General features: G+C 31.4%; 1 protein-coding gene across 12 annotated transcripts in view; it reads left to right on the top strand.

Annotated features, from left to right (window-relative positions):
* The window catches only part of LOC145291490 (progranulin-like), a 92,212-nt gene extending 73,454 nt beyond the window's left edge, over positions 1 to 18,758 (top strand). For 2 of the 12 annotated variants that reach the window (XM_080137383.1, XM_080137379.1), the window contains 4 exons: positions 235 to 441; positions 7,156 to 7,374; positions 9,733 to 9,987; positions 18,502 to 18,758. In XM_080137383.1, the coding sequence (XP_079993509.1) occupies positions 235 to 441; positions 7,156 to 7,374; positions 9,733 to 9,987; positions 18,502 to 18,636 (816 nt within the window). In that variant the 3' untranslated portion in view covers positions 18,637 to 18,758. Of the gene's footprint in view, positions 1 to 234; positions 442 to 3,165; positions 3,394 to 7,155; positions 7,375 to 9,732; positions 9,988 to 12,247; positions 12,364 to 18,501 lie in introns of all 12 variants that reach the window. The other 10 variants (XM_080137382.1, XM_080137378.1, XM_080137388.1 and 7 more) reach the window with 8 other exon arrangements.
* Positions 18,759 to 18,999: the final 241 nt, after the last annotated feature.

Genomic DNA, 18,999 nt, shown 5'->3' with positions numbered 1-18,999 from the left:
AATTCTCAGGTAAGGTGTTATTTGTTGTGGATATTGGTGGTTGGAAAGTCGTCTTGTAATTGTTAAAGAAGAGCAGCTTAGTCTTACTAGCATTAAATGTTACCATCCATTTACGGTCACATTCTACTACGTTTTTAATTTAAAAACCCTTACTGCTGATTTCATGCAAACAAGCCCAGTGTTTCTTGTCTCTTTTTTCTTTCTTTAGTATGCTTGTTTTCTTTCCGACTGTAGGCAATTTGTTGTTCTGATCATGCCCACTGCTGTCCCCAAGGCTACACTTGTGATCTGCAAGACAACCGTTGTGTACTGAGGAGTTCCAATGTCCAGTCATCTGTAAAACACATGATTGTATGTCCCGACAAAAAGACTGAGTGTCTAAATACACACACCTGTTGTGCTCTTTCGGACGACACATACGGTTGTTGTCCATACCCTAAGGTCAGTAAAACCATTTTGATCATACTTTAATCTAGATTTTGGATCTACTTCTTTATTGCACCTCTTTTAACAAACTTGAATTGTTTTTGCTTAATTGTGTGAAAAAAAAATGCATGGTATGGTGAATGTGTGTGTACATAATTAAACGACACGGTTGTAAGTGACACAGAAAATAACACTCACACTATTGTATTAATATATAGATTATAAATCAACTTGTAGACATTTTTCTTTTTATTATTGTTGTGGAATATTATACTTTGTTTTCCAGATAATGTTGGGTCATGTTGCTTAAAAAAAAAAAAAAAAAAAGCCTTTTGAAAGGAGGTGGGCAAGTCAGGTTAGCATTTGACTTGTACAGAAACTTACAACTTATTTGTATTTATTAGAAAAATAAGTAAAAAAAAAATAAATAAATAAAAAGGGAATGTCATTGAGAAACGGGTAAAAAGTATAGAAATAAAGCTGGAAGGGGAGAGGAATTCAATTTGACTAAAGCAAGGGTGGGTGGGGACACACACACACACACACACAAAATCTAATATGAATTTAAAATGGAAAGGAAGGTTTAATTTAAGAATCAAGGTTTGTTTACTTCCCATTATTGTGGGATAACATTTCATGGAATGGAATGTATGGAAGTTTTTTTTTTTTTTTTTTTTTTTTTTAAGTGATTTTGTTTCAATATTTGAATGGTAAAATACATTTACAATGTTTTTCTATTGGCGCCGTTTTTTTTTTTTATATATATACATCAGTCATGTTTTGTTTTTGTTTTTTTTTTTGTTTTTTAAATACAATATTTGTCATAATGTTCTAATAAAATAAAATGCCATTTATTTAACGATACTAAAAAGTAACTTACTATTTAAAGTTTGTGCAAAAAGTTTCTATGAATGCTAAATGAAACTTGAACCATTTGATGTTTGATAAATTTTGTTACTTGGTTTAAAAGTTCTAATAAAGATGATTTTCATTTTAACAATATTTTTAATTGGCAAACTTTTCATACCAATTAAATTATGTATGCTTTTGTTTTCCATACAATGAAATCTTATCCCACGATAACGGGAAGTAAACAACAAACTTTGTTTCTTGAATTAAACCAGGAAGAAAATGGTGCGTATTCTCTCCTGATGACCCAACATTATCTGGAAAACAAAGTATAATATTCCACAACAATAATAAAAAGAAAAATGTCTACAAGTTGATTTATAATCTATATATTAATACAATAGTGTGAGTGTTATTTTCTGTGCCACACTTACAACCGTGTCGTTTAATTATGTACTTCCATTTCTTGTAATAAATGATTTTACCAAGAATTCTTCCAGTTTTGGTTTTAGCTAATGGCACTCCAATAATCTATTTTTAAAAATAATTTTAAGAATTCTTCATAAATCTTGGTTTTGATTATAGCTGAAGGAATTACAGTAACATAAGTTACTGTCGTGCTGAAAACAAATCACTTTTTAAATTTGGGGCAGATAAGTAGTTTTCATGATATGAAAAAATTACTTTTTCAAAAAGTGGGGGATCACTTTCCTACATAAAGTTAACATAAAATTAGCACCCACTTTCTGGTCACCTAGTAACTTCTTCGTATCATAAAGCAAATTTAACTGTGATATTCATTGTCAGCACCCCTCGAAAACTGTTTTTTACTAAAAAAAATTTGTTTACATTTAATTTGTTTACTGTTTCTATCTTTCGTAACCAGTTCGACATTTTTGTTTTCTCTCTGGGTGCTCATTTTACATTAAATTTATGTAGCAAAGTGATCCCCCACTTTTTGAAAAAGTAATTTCTTCATATTATGAAAACTACTTATCTGCCCCAAATTTAAATGTGATGTTCGTTTTCATTACCACCAAAAACCTTTAAGTCGTCATTTTAAAGTGTTTTGAGGAGTTGAAAGAAACTTGACATTGACCAAACATTTATATTCAAACCTATAAATCTCTGGAATAAAACCTACAGAACAGATGAATCGTTGAGAATTCTGTTTTTTTTTTTTTTGTTTTTTGTTTTTTTTTTGCCTTCCATTTAAAATATATATATATATATATATATATATATTACTATACTAATTAAATACCTAGACACTAGTGTTGCGTCCTTTCGGGAATCTTCAGTGCAAGATTCGAACCTGGCAACACAAGTCCTCTCTGGATTGATTAGCAAGGACTGTATCCATTCGGCTACTGTTAACCATGAGAAATAATGTTGAAATTAAGCATTTTATTTTTAAATGTTTTTACGCCAGTCAGTGAAGTAATTCATTATAGAGTTAACCCTTATAAAGTAAGATGGGGTATATGACATCAGTCGCCAAGAATACTGCAGATTTATAATCAGCTCAATAGAGGGTAGTTAGATCATCTAGAGCTGAAGTAGATTAAATGGGAGATAAAACATCACATTTTTGCAGAAAGCGGAGGAAATAGAGAGGTAGACGTTGTTACACATTTGCCCTAGGCAATGCTGAGTAGCCTTGCTATTATTTTTACAAGTATATTTTATAGTTATGTTTTATTTATTTTGATATATAAGAATTAAAAAAAATAAATAAATAAATATCTTAAACTTTTTTTTTTTTCCTCACCAAAGAAAAACAATGCTTCTAAATTAATTTGTTTTCAGTTTAACTTTCAATTAAAAATTTTTTAATTTTAATATTTAAAATTTTTTCGTCCTATTATTCTTGACCAATCCTCACTTTAGGCAACGTGTTGCAGTGACCATGCACACTGTTGTCCGCATGGTTACAGCTGCAACATGGTAACTAAGAAATGTGTCCAAAACGTCATTGAACTGTCGTCCAAACTCAACACTAGTATGTTGACCGTTCAGTCATCTGACACTATGAAATGCCCCGATAACACTTACTGCTACACTGGAACAACATGCTGCCGTACAGGAAATGGCTTTCAGTGCTGTCCGCTGCCAGAGGTTTGTAAAGACCTCACTTTTTAAACAACAACAACCCTCACCAACAATAGTTATACCTTTTGATGTTTGAAAACTAATCTTTACACGTAATCCATTTTGAAGATAATCGTTACTAATATTTGCTTTTTTTTTAAGAAAAACATTTTATAAAAAGAAAAATTAACAGGAGTGAGAATTTATGTATAATTTTATCAGATCAGGCTGTCTGAAAATACTGGCTTCCTAACCTAATATGCCCCAACCCGTTGACTATGCAAATCATGTTCTGCAAAAAAAAAAAAATTTTCTCTACAAAACGACCAAACACAATATTCAGATATAAAAGACTTAAAGCATAAAACCTTTTTTCCAAAATTACTGGATTCGGTATTAAATAAATGTGAGAAAGTGTTTAGTGAATCTTGAATTTTATGAGAAGCAGATCTAACAAAATTAACTCCCAAGAAAGATTTGAAAGACCAAGAAGTTTCATAGTCGATTTTTTTTTTTTTTTTCCTCCATTTTTTCTTTTTTTTTTTTTTTTTTTTTTTCTAAAGCCATCTGCAAGAAACTCGAAAATAAAAGGGACACGCCTATGATTTGAAAAACACAAGCCGAGTCTTAACAGGATTAAACAAAACAATTCATTTTGTTACCCCAATCCATAAATGAATCCAGGTCAACTTCTTGATCAACTGCATATTTCAACTGATCCAAGGAAGGTGGGCAAGAAGCAACACCAATATAGAGGATGATATCAGTATAAATGTTAATTTTTTTTTTTTTTTTTTTTTGATATTCTTTAGCATTGATATGCTGTAAAACAAAATAAATCAATTGATTTTTGAAAATTCGGTTCAGCCCAGATGACTAACCTTTTTATATAATCACCTAAAAATAATCACCAAGGGGGATAATTCTTAAATCCAAATGCTAATTTACTGTAAACTGTGTAAATTCTCATTCCTTTTAAAAACATTTTTAATACAAATATTTTTTCACTGAGATGCTACTCATCAATGCTCAAAAGCCACTCAAGGACACTGGTTATTCCAATACAGCTTCATTTTCAATTGCATGCTCAACTAACTTTACAGTGGCTGTCCAGAATTTTCCCTATATTAAAATAAAGAAAAATCTTTGATGCATGACCTGTCACAGAATGAAAAGATCATATTCCAAAAATCACGTAAATTAATCAAGTAGTTTATTTTAAGCAAATAATGTTACATATTGACCATAAGGCTGAAAACGAACAAAAGATCTTGAACTTCGAATTATCTCCTTTTCTTTAAGACGATGGAGAAAGACATTTTGTCCTCACTTCCTTATAAAATGTTTTTTTTTTGTTAGTTAAAAAAAAAAAAAAACTACTTGATCAATTTATATGATTTTGGAATATGATATTTCTGTTCCATCATGGGTACATACTTCATACATGTTTCTTTTTGCTTTTTAATATTGGGAAAAATCTGAACAAGAACCTACTTCACTTTTTGCACCGCCCTGCAGCCTTTGCTCCCTCCAAAACATTAAGCATCACAAAATCCAACCTTTTATTTTCTCATGTTATTGGCAATATAACACTAATCTTACAATTTATTAAAAAAAAAAAAAAAAAATTACCTAATCTGTTCCAGTTGACTAAGGAAACAATCACTTAAAAAAGTAAAAATTGGCAAGGGAGATAACTCGTTTTAAATTGAATGAGAATTATGAGTCTTATTGTTTTTTTTTTTCTTTTTAAGTTTAAAAATGTACAAATAACGAAATTAAAACTTAAAATGACTCTCCTTCATTTAAGGCAACACCAGGTAAGTACAACTAGTTCAGTATCTGCCACCAAAAAAAGCTCAGTGTTATATGAAAGCGAGAATTATCTGGTCGTTTGATGTAAAATAGCAGTAAGTTGGGTTCTTGTCCAGAATTACCCCTGATATCAAGATGCAAAATTCCAGAAAAAATCTAACATACATAGCTGTGACAAAACAAAAATCTCATTCTATATTTAGTATTTTGATGGCGGACCTGTACAAGGATGCTCACCTGCTTAAAATGCAGGTTTTTCACTTTTTATCGTAACTTTTTCTGAAGATGACCATAGATTACAGACTTAAGTATCATAGTGAAAAAAAAAATTTTAATTTTAAGGAGGGGGTTCACTTTTTTATAACGTTCTACTTCATTGCTACCTGACTTCCTGTCCATTTCCTTACTGATATGTCACGTGATTAGTCAGGTGACCAGTGAGATTTCTTTAAATTAAATTCTCTTATAACAAAAAAATAAAATAAAATAAAAATAAAAAAAAATTAATAAAAATAAAAAAGTGGTCGGTGATAATTCAAATAAAGCAAAAAAAAAAAAAAAATATAAAAAAAAAATATTCACAATAGAATTGAAAAGGAAGAACAAAAGTTTGGCATTAGGCAAATTAGAAAAATTTGCTGACGCCAAAATTTCTTCTTTATAAATTTATTTGTGAATAAATTTTATTTTTTATTTTATTTTTTATTTTTATATTTTTGGCTTTATTTGAATTATCACTGACCATATGTTTTAAATTTTTTTTGTGTGTGTGTGTGCTTTATCGTTTGTAAGGAAATTTAAGGAAATCTCACTGGTCACGTGACACGTCAGTAAAGAAACGGACAGCAAGTCAGGTAGCAATGAAGTAGAACGTTATAACGAAAAAGTGAACCCCTGAAGTCATTCAGTTTTGTTTTTTTTTGTTTTTTTTTTTGTTTTTTTTTTTCATAATACTAAAGTCTGTAATCTATGATAATCTTTGGAAAAAAAAAAATTAAAAGTAAAAAAAAAAAAAAGAAAAACCATGCAATTTTAGGGGGTGGGCATTTTCGTACAGGTCCACCTTTTTTATCCCGGGCAACGTCAGGTAACCCTGCTAGGATTAATATACAAGCTGAAAATGTGCAATAAAAATACCAGCATTATGCGTATTGAAAATGTACAGATAAAATTTAAGATAGAATAAATTTTGGCACTTGTCCAGAATGCCCCCACCTCCTTGAAAAAAAATAATACAGAAAAAATCTGTATAATGTACTTACCTGTGATGGAAAAAATTTTGTATTCTAAAAGTCACAAATTGATCAAGTATTTTATAAATTCATGAAGCGATTTTAAGTTTTCATTGCCCCCACCCCTCTCACCTCACCATGTTAAAAATGACTTTTCACAAATCCAGCAAGCTTGAATTATTTGGAGTTATCTTCCTTGTTCCTTTAGACTATTTTCAAGATGTCATGAGATCGTCACTCGTAGTTTAGTCATAACATTAGATTTTTCTTATTTAAAAATAAAATTTTAAATCTTGGATGTACGATATTTTCTGTCTGCCATGGTATGTACATAGATTTTTATCCTCTTCTCAGGAGGGTGAATTCTGGATAAATGCCTAATATTTTTCCTTTCTGCTTTTTTTTTTTTTTTTTTTTTTGTCTATGTTGCAGGATTTTTCGAACATTTACATATTTGTAACTTTTGACCCTAGATGACCTATTATGCTCGTCTAGATTATTTTTCAGATAAGTGAGATGCAGTTAAATCTTTACTTCATCAGTGTGTATTAAATTCTCAACATCAGAATCCATACCCCCACCACCTCTCCTAGAGTGCATAGAAATTCTAACATACCTATGTCGTCATCGTTGTGTTTATAGCTTGTAAATCCTCAATCACTTGTACAGATATTGTTGAAATACCAATATTAAAGTCTTGTTAGATTCCAATATCGTCTTTTGTGTTTCTCCCATTTATCAGGCCAAATGCTGTTCGGATATGAAACATTGCTGTCCAGACAACTTCATATGTGACCCTATCAGAGGGAGATGTCGGATTGCGACACCGACCAAAGAGCTTTCTCTAACAGGACTTATTGTTCACAATCTTACTTACTCTTGCCCCATTTCAAAGTGTCCTTCAGGTTCTACCTGTTGTTCAGTTAGCTCCACACGGTTTGCCTGCTGCCCTCTGCCAAAGGTTAGTCTGTCATCCCAAAACTTGGCTGCCCGTCGATGTTGTCGCTGTTCACTTAAATTTGCATACACTATGTAGATAGAATTTTTATTGCAAAAGTTTTTTTTTTTTTTTTTTTTTTTTTTTTTTGTGGCTTCGAGTTTTAATTTTTGTTTCTGGTATTTTTTGTTCTTGTGATTTCTTGATTATGCATTCTTAGCCAATCAGAGACTTTGCGGCCATTCACGTCTCTGGAGAGACTTTGCGGCCATTGACGTTTAATATTTGAGTATGTGATGAGGTGTTAACATTATTTTTTGCTTTGTTATTCCTCGAACATGACTTAGTTGATAAATGAATAGTTTAATGACCCTCTAAATTCTTCGGAGTGAGGAGGTAATCCCCCCCCCCTCCGTCCCGCAGTATGAACTAAAAAAAAAAAAAAAATCGTTTACCCATGTTGACTAACAAAAATCAGCAGGGAGTGAACTTTTCATTATAATTTTAATGTAATATACACATGCATAAGATCTCGTCAATAATGACCTGGAACACGTTTTAGATCTGAAGCCGACTCATGTCAGCATGCCTAGATTCAGAAAACTGCACTTTCAAAATCTTTTTCATGCTCAGAATTACTGGAACCTGGAACAAACTGCGTCGATTATTGACTGTTTAGATACTGTTCCTTTGAAAACATTCTTGAAATTTAAGATTACACTTGATGCATCTCATCCATACATTCTCCTACCTTGAGGGGATGTGGGAAGGTCGGGGGGAAAACGCCTAAAGTGGAGGAGCACTCTAGCCCTGCAAAACTGAGTAGTCCAGTCAACATTCACCGGTGAGGATGCTTTCACCTAAAAGCCAGGGAGGGCAGACCTCCTAGGGCTGAACATTTGTATCGGCCTGATATATCAAAGGCCACCGATATGGCCCAGTTTCTGTTGGACTGATTGAGGTCGGAACCTCTACTGATGTATTACAAAGTACACATGCACACACCACGACCATACACTCATATGAATGCACATAATCACTTTTGATGAGTTGTAGAACATGTGAACACAATTATTTTATTTTTTTGTGATTTCTTAGAAAGCTAACAAAAGCAAAAATGGGATGAAATAAATACGCAACAAATGAATGTTACCAAAGGCAAAATAAGTTACTCTTCTACCTACTTGAATAAGTCTTTTTTGTGCTTTAGCTTATTTTAAAATGTTACTTAAAAATAAAATTAGTCTCTAACCTGTTGAGTTAGAATCAAAAACAATGGGGGTTTTATTTGAGCCGTAGCCGAGCATCAATAATCGCTCACAAATTAAGCAGAATGATAGAAACCCATCCGATAAATGTCACCCAATCATGAAAAGATTTAATGTTCTAGTAGTATTTTGTTTTTGTTTTTCAGTAATTATCAAAGCTCAACTCAACTAGACTTGAATGAGGCTGCCATTTTTTTCATTCTAACTTTACATTTTATGCTCCCGTTATTTTTAACTAAAGATAAAACCACTTTAAAATAAGTTAAAACAAAACTTATCCAGGCAGGTAGAATTTTAGTAACATTTGTTGTACATCTTTTTTTTTTTTTTCACCCCCCCCCTCTCTTTTTTACTTTGTTAGCTATTTTGAAAAATCACCCATTATTTGGTGGACTTCTTTTTAATTCTTGTAGTTTTTGTTGTAATTTTTCTGTCTTTTTCTTTTGTATTTTTTATTTTATTGAAACGTTTTAAAGATCAAATTGATCAGTATATATATATATTTTTTTTTTCACAGAAAACATGCCTTCAAAAAAATTGTATCATATAGAAATAATTTTCACGTTAAATTAATCGATTCCCGCTTGCAATGCTGTGAAAATCTTTGTTTGCTATAACAATTAGATTGAAAAAAAAAAATGATTTAAAAATAAATGAATAAAAATTAGTTCTTATCCAGAATTTAATGTAAATTAATTTGTGTACCTATGACAGAAATAAAATGTCATAATCAAAAATCACGTAGATTGATCAAAGTAGTTTTAACTAAGAAAATAATTTTTTATAAATAAGCAAAAAAGGGACTCTTACATCGCCACCTTGAAGAAACAAGGCCAGATAACTCACAATAATTTAAACTCGTAAGATCAGCCTTGTAATGCCTACGATTTCCCATTAATTGCTTAAAATTGTTAAAAAATTTTATTTTCTTTATAAAAATAAGAATAAAACTACTTGATGAATTTATTTTTTTGGAATATGATCTTTTCATTTCATCGAGCGTACATACATCATACAGATTTTTCTGTCCTTTTACTTTTTTTATATTTGGAATGTTGGGCAAAGAACAAATCTTGTTAAATAAATCAGATTCCTTATTTTTCTTTGTATTTAGGCTGTTTGTTGCCAAGATAACAAGCACTGCTGTCCTAGGGACTACCACTGTGATCTTGAACATCAGCGATGCGTGATGGGCCAAACTTCTTTGCCCCTTTTTAAAAAGTTCCTCCCAAAAAAATCTCTAACCGCATTGGAAGCACCTAAAAAGAAATACAAGTACGTAATGTGTCCAGATTACAGTGAGTGCCCTGATCGGAATACATGCTGCCTCATGGACACTGGAGCCTGGGGTTGTTGTCCTTACCATAACGTAAGTAGTAATGCTTTCAAACTTTCAGTTTCTGACTTATGTTAACTTTGTTAGAAAAAAACAAAACAAAAATTGGGGGTTTTGTGATTCACTCTTTCCTTCATTTTCTAAAGCAGCAGGTTTTTACAAGAAGTGAACTCAAACGATTTTCAAGCAATGAAAATCGCTTGAGTTCACATTTCTGTGAAAACTTACTGCATTAGAAAATGAAGGAAAGAGTGTATTGCAGCAAAGCAAAAAAAAAAAGGGGGGGGGTTCAAAAGTTGAGACTGAAGTTCTAAGGGTTTGAATTTGTGTTCTTCAGACTTATATTGATAAAGATGAACAATTTCGCCTGAACTTGTAACTAGCCTGAAAGGCTTGATTTTTCGTTATTCTAATTTTGTTATTGATTCGGGTGACTTTGTTTGGTCAGTACACGATTCAAAAAAGTTATTGAAATTTAATTCATGTAAAAATTTCCTGCTTTAGGAAATGAAGAAAAGAGTGAATCACAACAAAGAAAGAGGGTTAGCTATTTGAACTATTTGCTTTTTAGCATTCGTTTGAATCCCTTCACAAGTCACCACAACAATAACCTCACCATGAAAAACTTCCTCTCTTGACTACTCTCACTTATACACACATAAAATTTCAGTGTTGCTTTGTTAAAAGAATCACTGCCAGTACAAAGAAACTAAAATCCCAGCATCCTTTGTCTGTTCTGATTGTCCCTTCCTATTTTCTTAGCTTTCTACTTTTTTATTTTATCCCTCTACCTTCTTTTTCAACCCTATCACCTACTCGAGCTATCTCTATCCCCAACCAGCTAGCATAACCCTAAACTCGCTAGCCAATATTATCCCAATTTGGGAGCTTTCAGAAAGTGTAGTTATCAGTTATTATTGTTAGGGTCTCCTGTATGGGTTAATTAAAATATATCGATGGTCTGAGGAGACAAGATTGACACTGTAGCATTAACGTAGTAATGTTTCTCAACAACATCTTGCAGAAACATTGTTACGTTATCGGTCCAAATGTCTTTTTATAGATAAGTTTTTGATAAGTTAAGAAGATAAGTCTATCGTTGCTTCTCTTTTACGCAAATTTCATATTTCATTCAATCTTTTTCTACATTTAAGGCTTGATGTCCGTTATACATATCGTGCCAAAATTACCTTTTTGGTCCCTCTCGGACAAAGGAGGGATTTAACCTAGTAATTTACTCTTGTCCGTTTGTTCGCGCTTTTCTCAATAACCACGCCTTGGATTTTTTTGAAATTTTACACAAACATTAGTCATGGTGAAAGTAGATGTTTTTTTTTTTTTTTTCCTAATGGTTTTATTTCTAGAGAGAATAATTACAAGAGACTGAAATTCTTTTAGGTAATTAATTCACTTAACACTAATGAGAAGACAATGAATAGAGCTCTTAGGGGAGTACATTTCATTCTTTGTGATTTTCAGTTTCATCATAGCATTTGGGGTGACAAAAAATCCTGTCATTAACAATCTCTATTCATTCTTGTTTTGTCTAATCAATCTGACCTCGGACTTTGCCTTGTAATGTTCTAGGGCCATAATTCACCTCTGGGAATGATCTGTTTTGCAGATTTTGTCTCTGAATGACTTTCACTGCTTGCCTGATTTAAAAAAAAAAAAAAAAAAAAAAAAAAAAAAATTCACGAAATGTTGCTGTACGGCTCTGGGTATGACCTTAAGATATCCAGTGCTGAGGTTCCATTTTCAGTCTGTGGAATTATCCCTTAGTTATCATTGCTCCCAGGTTCACTTTTACCAGAGTGGTAAAACCTGTTAGGGCATCTTGTGCTACTAGATCAGGCTGTTTGAAGATACTGGTTTTCTGACCAAAAATGCACCAAACATTGTTTTTTTCCTCTTCCTTTTGCAAAACTCAATCATGTTCTGCAAAGTTAAAAAAACAACTTTCTCTATAGCAAATAATCAAACCAAACATGACTAAATATTTGGAGTTAGAAAAAATTTGAAGAAAAAAAACTAATTTTTTTTTTTTTTAAATTAGATTCAACATTAAATTAACCTGAAAAGGGTTGATGTGTTGTAAAACCAAACCAAACATCAAGAATAAATATTTGAAGATATAAAGAACTTGAAGTATAAGGAATTTTTGTAAAGTTTATCATTTTTCATTTAAATAACCTGTAAAAAAAACAAAATAACCCTCAAACCAAACAAAAATTGTACGTTTTATGTTTTTGTGTGTATTAAAAAATTATTCTTGTTTTTATTTTCATTTTAGGATCAGGCATTGCCAAGCCCATAAGAACTTGAAAAATGTAAACAAGCCAATCATGATTTAAAAAAAAAAAAAAAAACTAAACCATTAAAACGCTTCTTTTTAATCAATTATTAGTGGTGGGTTATTTATGAGAATTTATTTTTTTTTTTTTTACTTGTATTCTTTTCTCTCTGTCTGTCTGTCTGTCTCTCTCTCTCTCTCTCTGTCTGTCTGTGTCTCCCCCCCCACCTCCTTTATTTACTAAATTTTTGTAAATTTTTTTCTTTCAAAAAATCCAGTGAGAAAAATATTCAATATATTACACAATATATCGCAAAACAAAATTTGGTGAAACCGTTTTTTTCTTTTATTTTTATTTCTTTTTTGTAACATTGTTGGCACAACTATTATTTTAAAATTTTTACTAAAATGTAAAAAAAAAATTCTATTAATTTTCTCAATAGTTCCAAGATTTAGTGGTGAATACAGCAAGAAAAACTATGTATTAAAGTAATCTGTATTATATTTTTGATAGTTTGTCTGTCCGTCCCACTTTTTCTTGGAAATTACTTGGACAATCTGGCTGAAATCTTGGACAATCTGGCTGAAATTGTCATAAGGTGCAGCAAACAAAGTATGATGGTATCAGTTTGATGTACAGTTAGATTAATAGGAATTAGTATTTAAGGTAAAAAATGAGCACAAATTTAATCATATTCAACCATCAATTTGGCATAAAACATTCACTATGTCAGTAGGTTTTAACTTTTTTTTCTGTTTTTAATGAACGAAAAAGTAAAGAGATTTTGCATATTTTTTGTAGATTTACAATTTACAAAAACTTTTTTGTTTTTATAAAAGGAAAGTTTAAAAAATTTACACCATTGCCTTTAACTAAAATCTCTAACATCTAATCTAGCCCCAAATTGACCTCATTTATTCACCCAACAGAAAATAAGTAATAAAACCCTACAACAAAAATTCACGTAAATTGATTGAATAGTTTCTTTTTATAAAGAAAATTGTTTTTAAATAACTTATAGTGATTAATGGAAAATCATAGACATTACCAGACTGAGCTCACAAGTTAGAATTGAGTTATCTTTTTTTTTTTAAGATGGCGACACTGACTCAAAAAATGCGATTTTCTTAGTTAAAAATAGAACTACTTGATCAATTTTTAGATTTGTTCCGTTACGAGTACATATATCATAGAAATGCTTATTTCTTTTTGTTTTTAATATGAAGCAGGGAGAACTGGGTATATTAAATGCAAAATTTTTCTAATGGATTTATTTATTTATTTTTATTTAATTTATTTTTTTTATCCATAATTGCCTCTTGCTTCAGTTTTATGACAAGCATGGGTACCTGGCGTTGCCTGGGTGTGGAGAGGTGGTATAGTAAGGATAGTGAGCAACCAACACCCTAAAAAAAAAAAAAATGGAAATAGAAAGTGCCCACGTGAGCGCAAAAACAAAAAGTTAGCCATGTTAGCCAGGTTTGAACCTGTAACGGGAAAGTGGAAAAGGAGATGAAAAAAAAGCAAACGTATTAGTGGTCTCATCCATGCAACTTGTGATGTCATGGGCCTTTTAAATAATGTGTTTTATAAGTACGTCGAGATCTCAAGATCGTGAGGCGTGAATGACTTTGCAAAAAAATGGTCCAGTTGACAGTCAAAGAATTTTTTTGCCCAATTTTTCGATATTTGTCGTCAGAGAGATTGATCTTCCTAATGATACCAATTTAGTTGCGTATGTCGAAAGTTTTTAGCAGACATAAAAACAAATAAACACAAACAACTTTCCTTTATATAATAGACTAGCAGAGGTACCCGGCGTCGCCCGGGTGTGTATGTAGGAAAGGGTGACCCTGTTTTAATATTATAAAAAATAACACGATGTTGAGAAAAATTGGAAAAACCAATACAAAGCAAAACAGCGAACAAACGTAAAAAAAAAAAAGGTGTAAAAGAGAAAAAAAGATTTACGTAGAAAGGCACTCGAACCCGAAACATCGAGACTAAGGCGGAAAAAAAATGCCCGACGCATTACCCCTACGCCAAAGAGAACAGATAAAATTAAACCTTTAAAAACACTTGCAGGTGGTTTTAAACTAACGTCAACGTTTTCTAGGTCAAACATGACATCATTGTCGCAGGAGCAGAGAAAATGAAGGAACAATTTTTTTCGGCACCACTCCCTGTACATAACTGATGATTTTAGGGTGAAGGAATTAATGTTTTTGGCCAATTTTTCGATATTTGTCGGGCGAAGGTTTGAACTTTAAAATGATACCTATCTGGGGAAAATCCATGACCCATGTCGAAAGTTTTTGCGAGACATACAAACATACATGCATACACATATTTTCGCTTTCATATTTATAGAAGATAGACTAGCGGAGGAGTACCCGGCGTTGTTCGAGTGTTTGGAGGTGTGTGTGGTCGAGCGGTGGTGGGGGGTGTTAATGAAAACCTAAGAATAAGCGAAGTAAAAAAGAAAACAGAAAAACAAACGTTAAAACTTATCTGAAAAATAAAGTGGGGTGGGTGGAGGGTAATCAAAACAAAAAAACTAACGTAAGGCAAACGAACGATGTTAAATGTAAAAATTGCAAAAAGAAAAAAAAAACAGAAAAACAAACGTTAAAACTTCTGAAAAATAAAAACCAAAAAAAAAGTGAAAAATGGCTTAAATAAGCCTGTTTCAATATTAAAACTTAAAAAATCGGTGGGTACACGGGTGTTTTTGGGTGTGTGGTCGGTGGGGGTGGGGGTGTTAATGAAAACCTAAGAATAAGTGAAGTAAAAAAAAAAAAAAAAAAAAAAACGGACGTTACATGAAAAATGGCTTAAATAACCCTGCTTCAATATTAAAATTTAAAAAATCGAAAAAAAAAAAAAAGACCTCTCACACTACGATTCGAACCCAAAACGTTTAAATAATGACCCAACGCTCTAACCAACTGAGCTAACAGGAAGTACATGAAATTGTCAGTTCTTCAAATATTTAAACTAAATCAGGTTATGACGTCGTCTGACGCATGCGCAGAACCAATTTCGTCATGAAAGGACGGTTTTTGCTGAACTCTACAACTCGACACTTGTCTACATTTTTCATCTCGGACGGACAAGGATCAAACATCGAAACTAATGGATGAATCAGATGGATGATTGAGCTATAAATCTTGGCAAAATAAAACTACACGTTTATTTATCAAAGATGTTTTTATATCGGAAAATAATACAAGGGAAAATTCCTTATTGCTATGAATATAGATGGCTTGTTTGATGCAAGATGTGGGTTCAGAAGTCTTCTAAAGGGGCATGGATTCTGGTTCGTTGCTGTGAAATCTAGTTCCGTTGAAACTCCAAAAGTGTTGACTTATATAGAGAATGCTTCTCAACTGGAAAGGGACTGAATGGGTTTCGAGCACAGTTAACTGTGTGCGATACTAGTGACCCCTCCCTCCCACTCTCCAAAGTGTTAGGAAGTGATTTAAAAAAAAAAAAAAAAAATCTGTAACAAAAAGAAATAGTTGATCAGCAGAACAAAAGCATAGGAAGTGAGGTTAATAGAAAGACAATGAAAGGGAGGTGGTTCACAAAAGTGATCAAAAATAGGATTGTTAATCAAGGTGGGGCAGTGACTGGGACAAAAGACCGGATGTAGCGGTCAGATTTAGTTAGTTTACGGGGACTTTAAGAGTGGGAGCTACTTCTATAAAGTCTTGAGTTGATGACTTGGTGGGGAGGTGGGTGAGAAAGATTGGAGTTGAAGCTGGCCGAGAAAATCACTGCAGACCAATGCAACCAGATGGCTAATGATGGACAATGGTTGGGGATTCTTTTGTCTATTCTCCGTGATGATATCACACGCACACATACACACTCAGCTCAATTGAGTTACATCAAGGACTTATGTTTTATCATAGCACAACCTTAAAGGGGATCATCAGGCCGCATATGAATCACCTCATCAATCCTTAATACTTACCTTTTTTGCAATTTAAGATTTCTGAATTGAAGATTTTTATCAGTCACCCTGCTTTGATTTCTCTCTCATCACCTATACTTATTAAAAGTCAGTTCCAAGACTCTCATTCCTACCACATTCTTCACCGTTACCATTTCCACAAAGCAGCACAGCTCTCTTGTAACTAATCCAATATTTTTTTATGCATAAGTAAAAAGGTCATATCCAAAATGAACTTTTTTTTTTGTTTCTTAATATGGGAGTAATTCTGAACAAGAACAAAGAAAAATGTGTATGATGTATGTATCCTTGACAAAACAAAAATATCATATTCCAAAAATCACATAAATTGATCAAGAAAATCATTTGTAAGCGGTTAAAGGGAATGTACAGGCATTACAAAAAAAAAATCTAGTAAATATGAATTCTTGAGGTTTTTTTTTTTTTTTTTTTTTTTTTTTTTTTTTTTTTTTTTTTTTTCAACATTTATTTCAAAATGGTGAGAAAGACAGTTGCTCAGATACTCATAAAATTTGATTTTCTTAAAAATAAAACTTGATTAATTTACGTGATTTTGGGAATACGATATTTTTGTTTTGTCAGGATTATGTACATCATACAGATTTTATTTTCTTTTTATTGTTTTTTGTTTTTGTTTTTTTTTAGACAGAATTCTGGGCAAAACCATGATCTCATTAATATTTTCCTTATCACTGCATTTTTTTTTTGTTTTATTTAAGGCAGAATATGGGTAATTTTTTTTCCTTTAGAATTTGCTTAAATTAACACCTCAATTTACTAATTCCCTCTAATGGAATTTTAAGATTGGCATCAGATTTTAACATTTTTTTTCTATAATGCTTGAACTGTTTTAATATTTGATTTTTGTCCAGAATTCACACTATATAAAAAAAATCAAAAAGAAAAATTTGTACATGCCTGTGACAAGATTAAAATGTCTTACAAAAAAATCACATAAATTGATAAAATAGTCTTATTTTTATATAAGAAAATCAAATTTTATTAGTAACCAAAGAATAGCTGGCCTGTGTGCCATTTTGAAAAGGATCTAAAAAAAAAAGATTTTGAATATGATTTTCATGTCACTGGTACATACGTCATACAGATTTTTCTTTAGTGTTTTATATATATATATATATATATATATATATATATATATATATATATATATATATATAAAATTCTGCTGGGTAAGAACCCACAATTTAAATTTTCATACATATTTTCATATCTTGTATAAAGTAGTGAGACCTCTCTACCTTTTGATTGGAATAGCTGCCTGACCAAAAGCGATAAATAAAATTTGTTTTGTCAGTAATATAAGAGCAAATATTGGTTACTGCTTTAAAAGAAATTTTTTTAATTCATTATCAATCGATTTTGGACTTTTTACATTTAATCTCCTTCAATATTTTCTTGTTCATTAGTAAAGTTCATAGAAAAAGGGAGGAAAGTTTACCCTCACTGAAAATCCTCTCACTTCACTTGCATTCACTGTACGTGAAATTTAATAAGTTTCATACTTTCATATACTTTTCTCTTTGACACAATATGGAATTGACTTTTATTGAACCAATATTTGGGCTAAAGCTATAACGAACCAACAACAATACTTGGCCTTCGGGACAAGATCACAGTGTAGTATCTGTTCTTCAGATGCTGCACTTCAATTTCTTGTTCTCTGTCAGTGGAGGAGAAATCCTTCACGTCTGAGACAATTTTTATTTTTGTTCCTTTTCTCCACGTTAAAAAACGACCCTGGTGTCTAACTCTGTCCCGTGGGGAGGCATTGTAAATAGGAACAAAAAAACAAAATTGGTTATTGCTCAGAATTTCCTCTATATTAAAAAATAAAAAAAAACTGCAAAATTGATAAAATAGTTTTCATTTTAAGTGACTATTGGGTATTCATGAGGATTACAACATAAACTTTGCAAATTTAAATTATCTCTCTTTGTTTCTTGAAATTTTTTTTAAAATGGCAGACAAGCCAGTCATTTCTAGAACACTTATAAAATTTGATTTTTTTTTTTTTTTTTTTTTTTTTTTTAACTCTGTATTAAATATAGGATTCCATTCAAATTTCCATACTAATCATTGGCTGAAGCACATTATTAATGTTTAATATAAGAATGTTCAAATATAAATTATCAATCCTCAATTTAAAAAAAATTGCAACTTTAACAGATGAATAAACCGCAAACTTATCCGAAGCAATTTTGTCTTTATTGATGCAGCTACAATGTTTGAAAGTCGTCTTTTCTCTTCTTCCAGGCTGTCTGCTGCATTGACCGAAAACACTGCTGCCCAGAAACCTATTTTTGTGATATGAAACAGTCCAAATGTGTTTCTTCTCGAAGTAGTCCGAATCAAATGTTTGCTATGATTTATTCAAAAATGAGACCCTGAAAATATTTTCCATGACAAGAAAAATTAAGTTAAAAAAAATTAACTTAATGACTTTATATATATATATATATATATATATATATGTATATGTTTTTTTTTTATACTAAAAATTGAGTTTTTAATCGTTTTTTTTTATTTTTTTTATTCCATTTGCTAATATAGGTGTAAAGTTTAATTTTTTTTTTCTTTTCATTTTAAATTCGTTTTTAATCACAAGAAACCAGCTAAAAACATACCTGTATAATTTAATAGTTGGTTAAGCAAAATTATTTAGTGGTGATTGTGGGCCGAGTTGGTGTTATTTCAGACTTTTGCTTCAAAAATCTGTTTCCCTGCAAAGGCTTGGGTCTAATCTACCCTAAT

Source organism: Euprymna scolopes, chromosome 12, assembly GCF_053919585.1.
Source record: "Euprymna scolopes isolate OS-2025 chromosome 12, ASM5391958v1, whole genome shotgun sequence".
In the NCBI taxonomy this organism is placed as follows: domain Eukaryota; kingdom Metazoa; phylum Mollusca; class Cephalopoda; order Sepiida; family Sepiolidae; genus Euprymna; species Euprymna scolopes.
The sequence above is the reverse complement of the archived record's forward strand: the minus strand, read 5'-3'. Positions and strand labels throughout refer to the sequence as shown.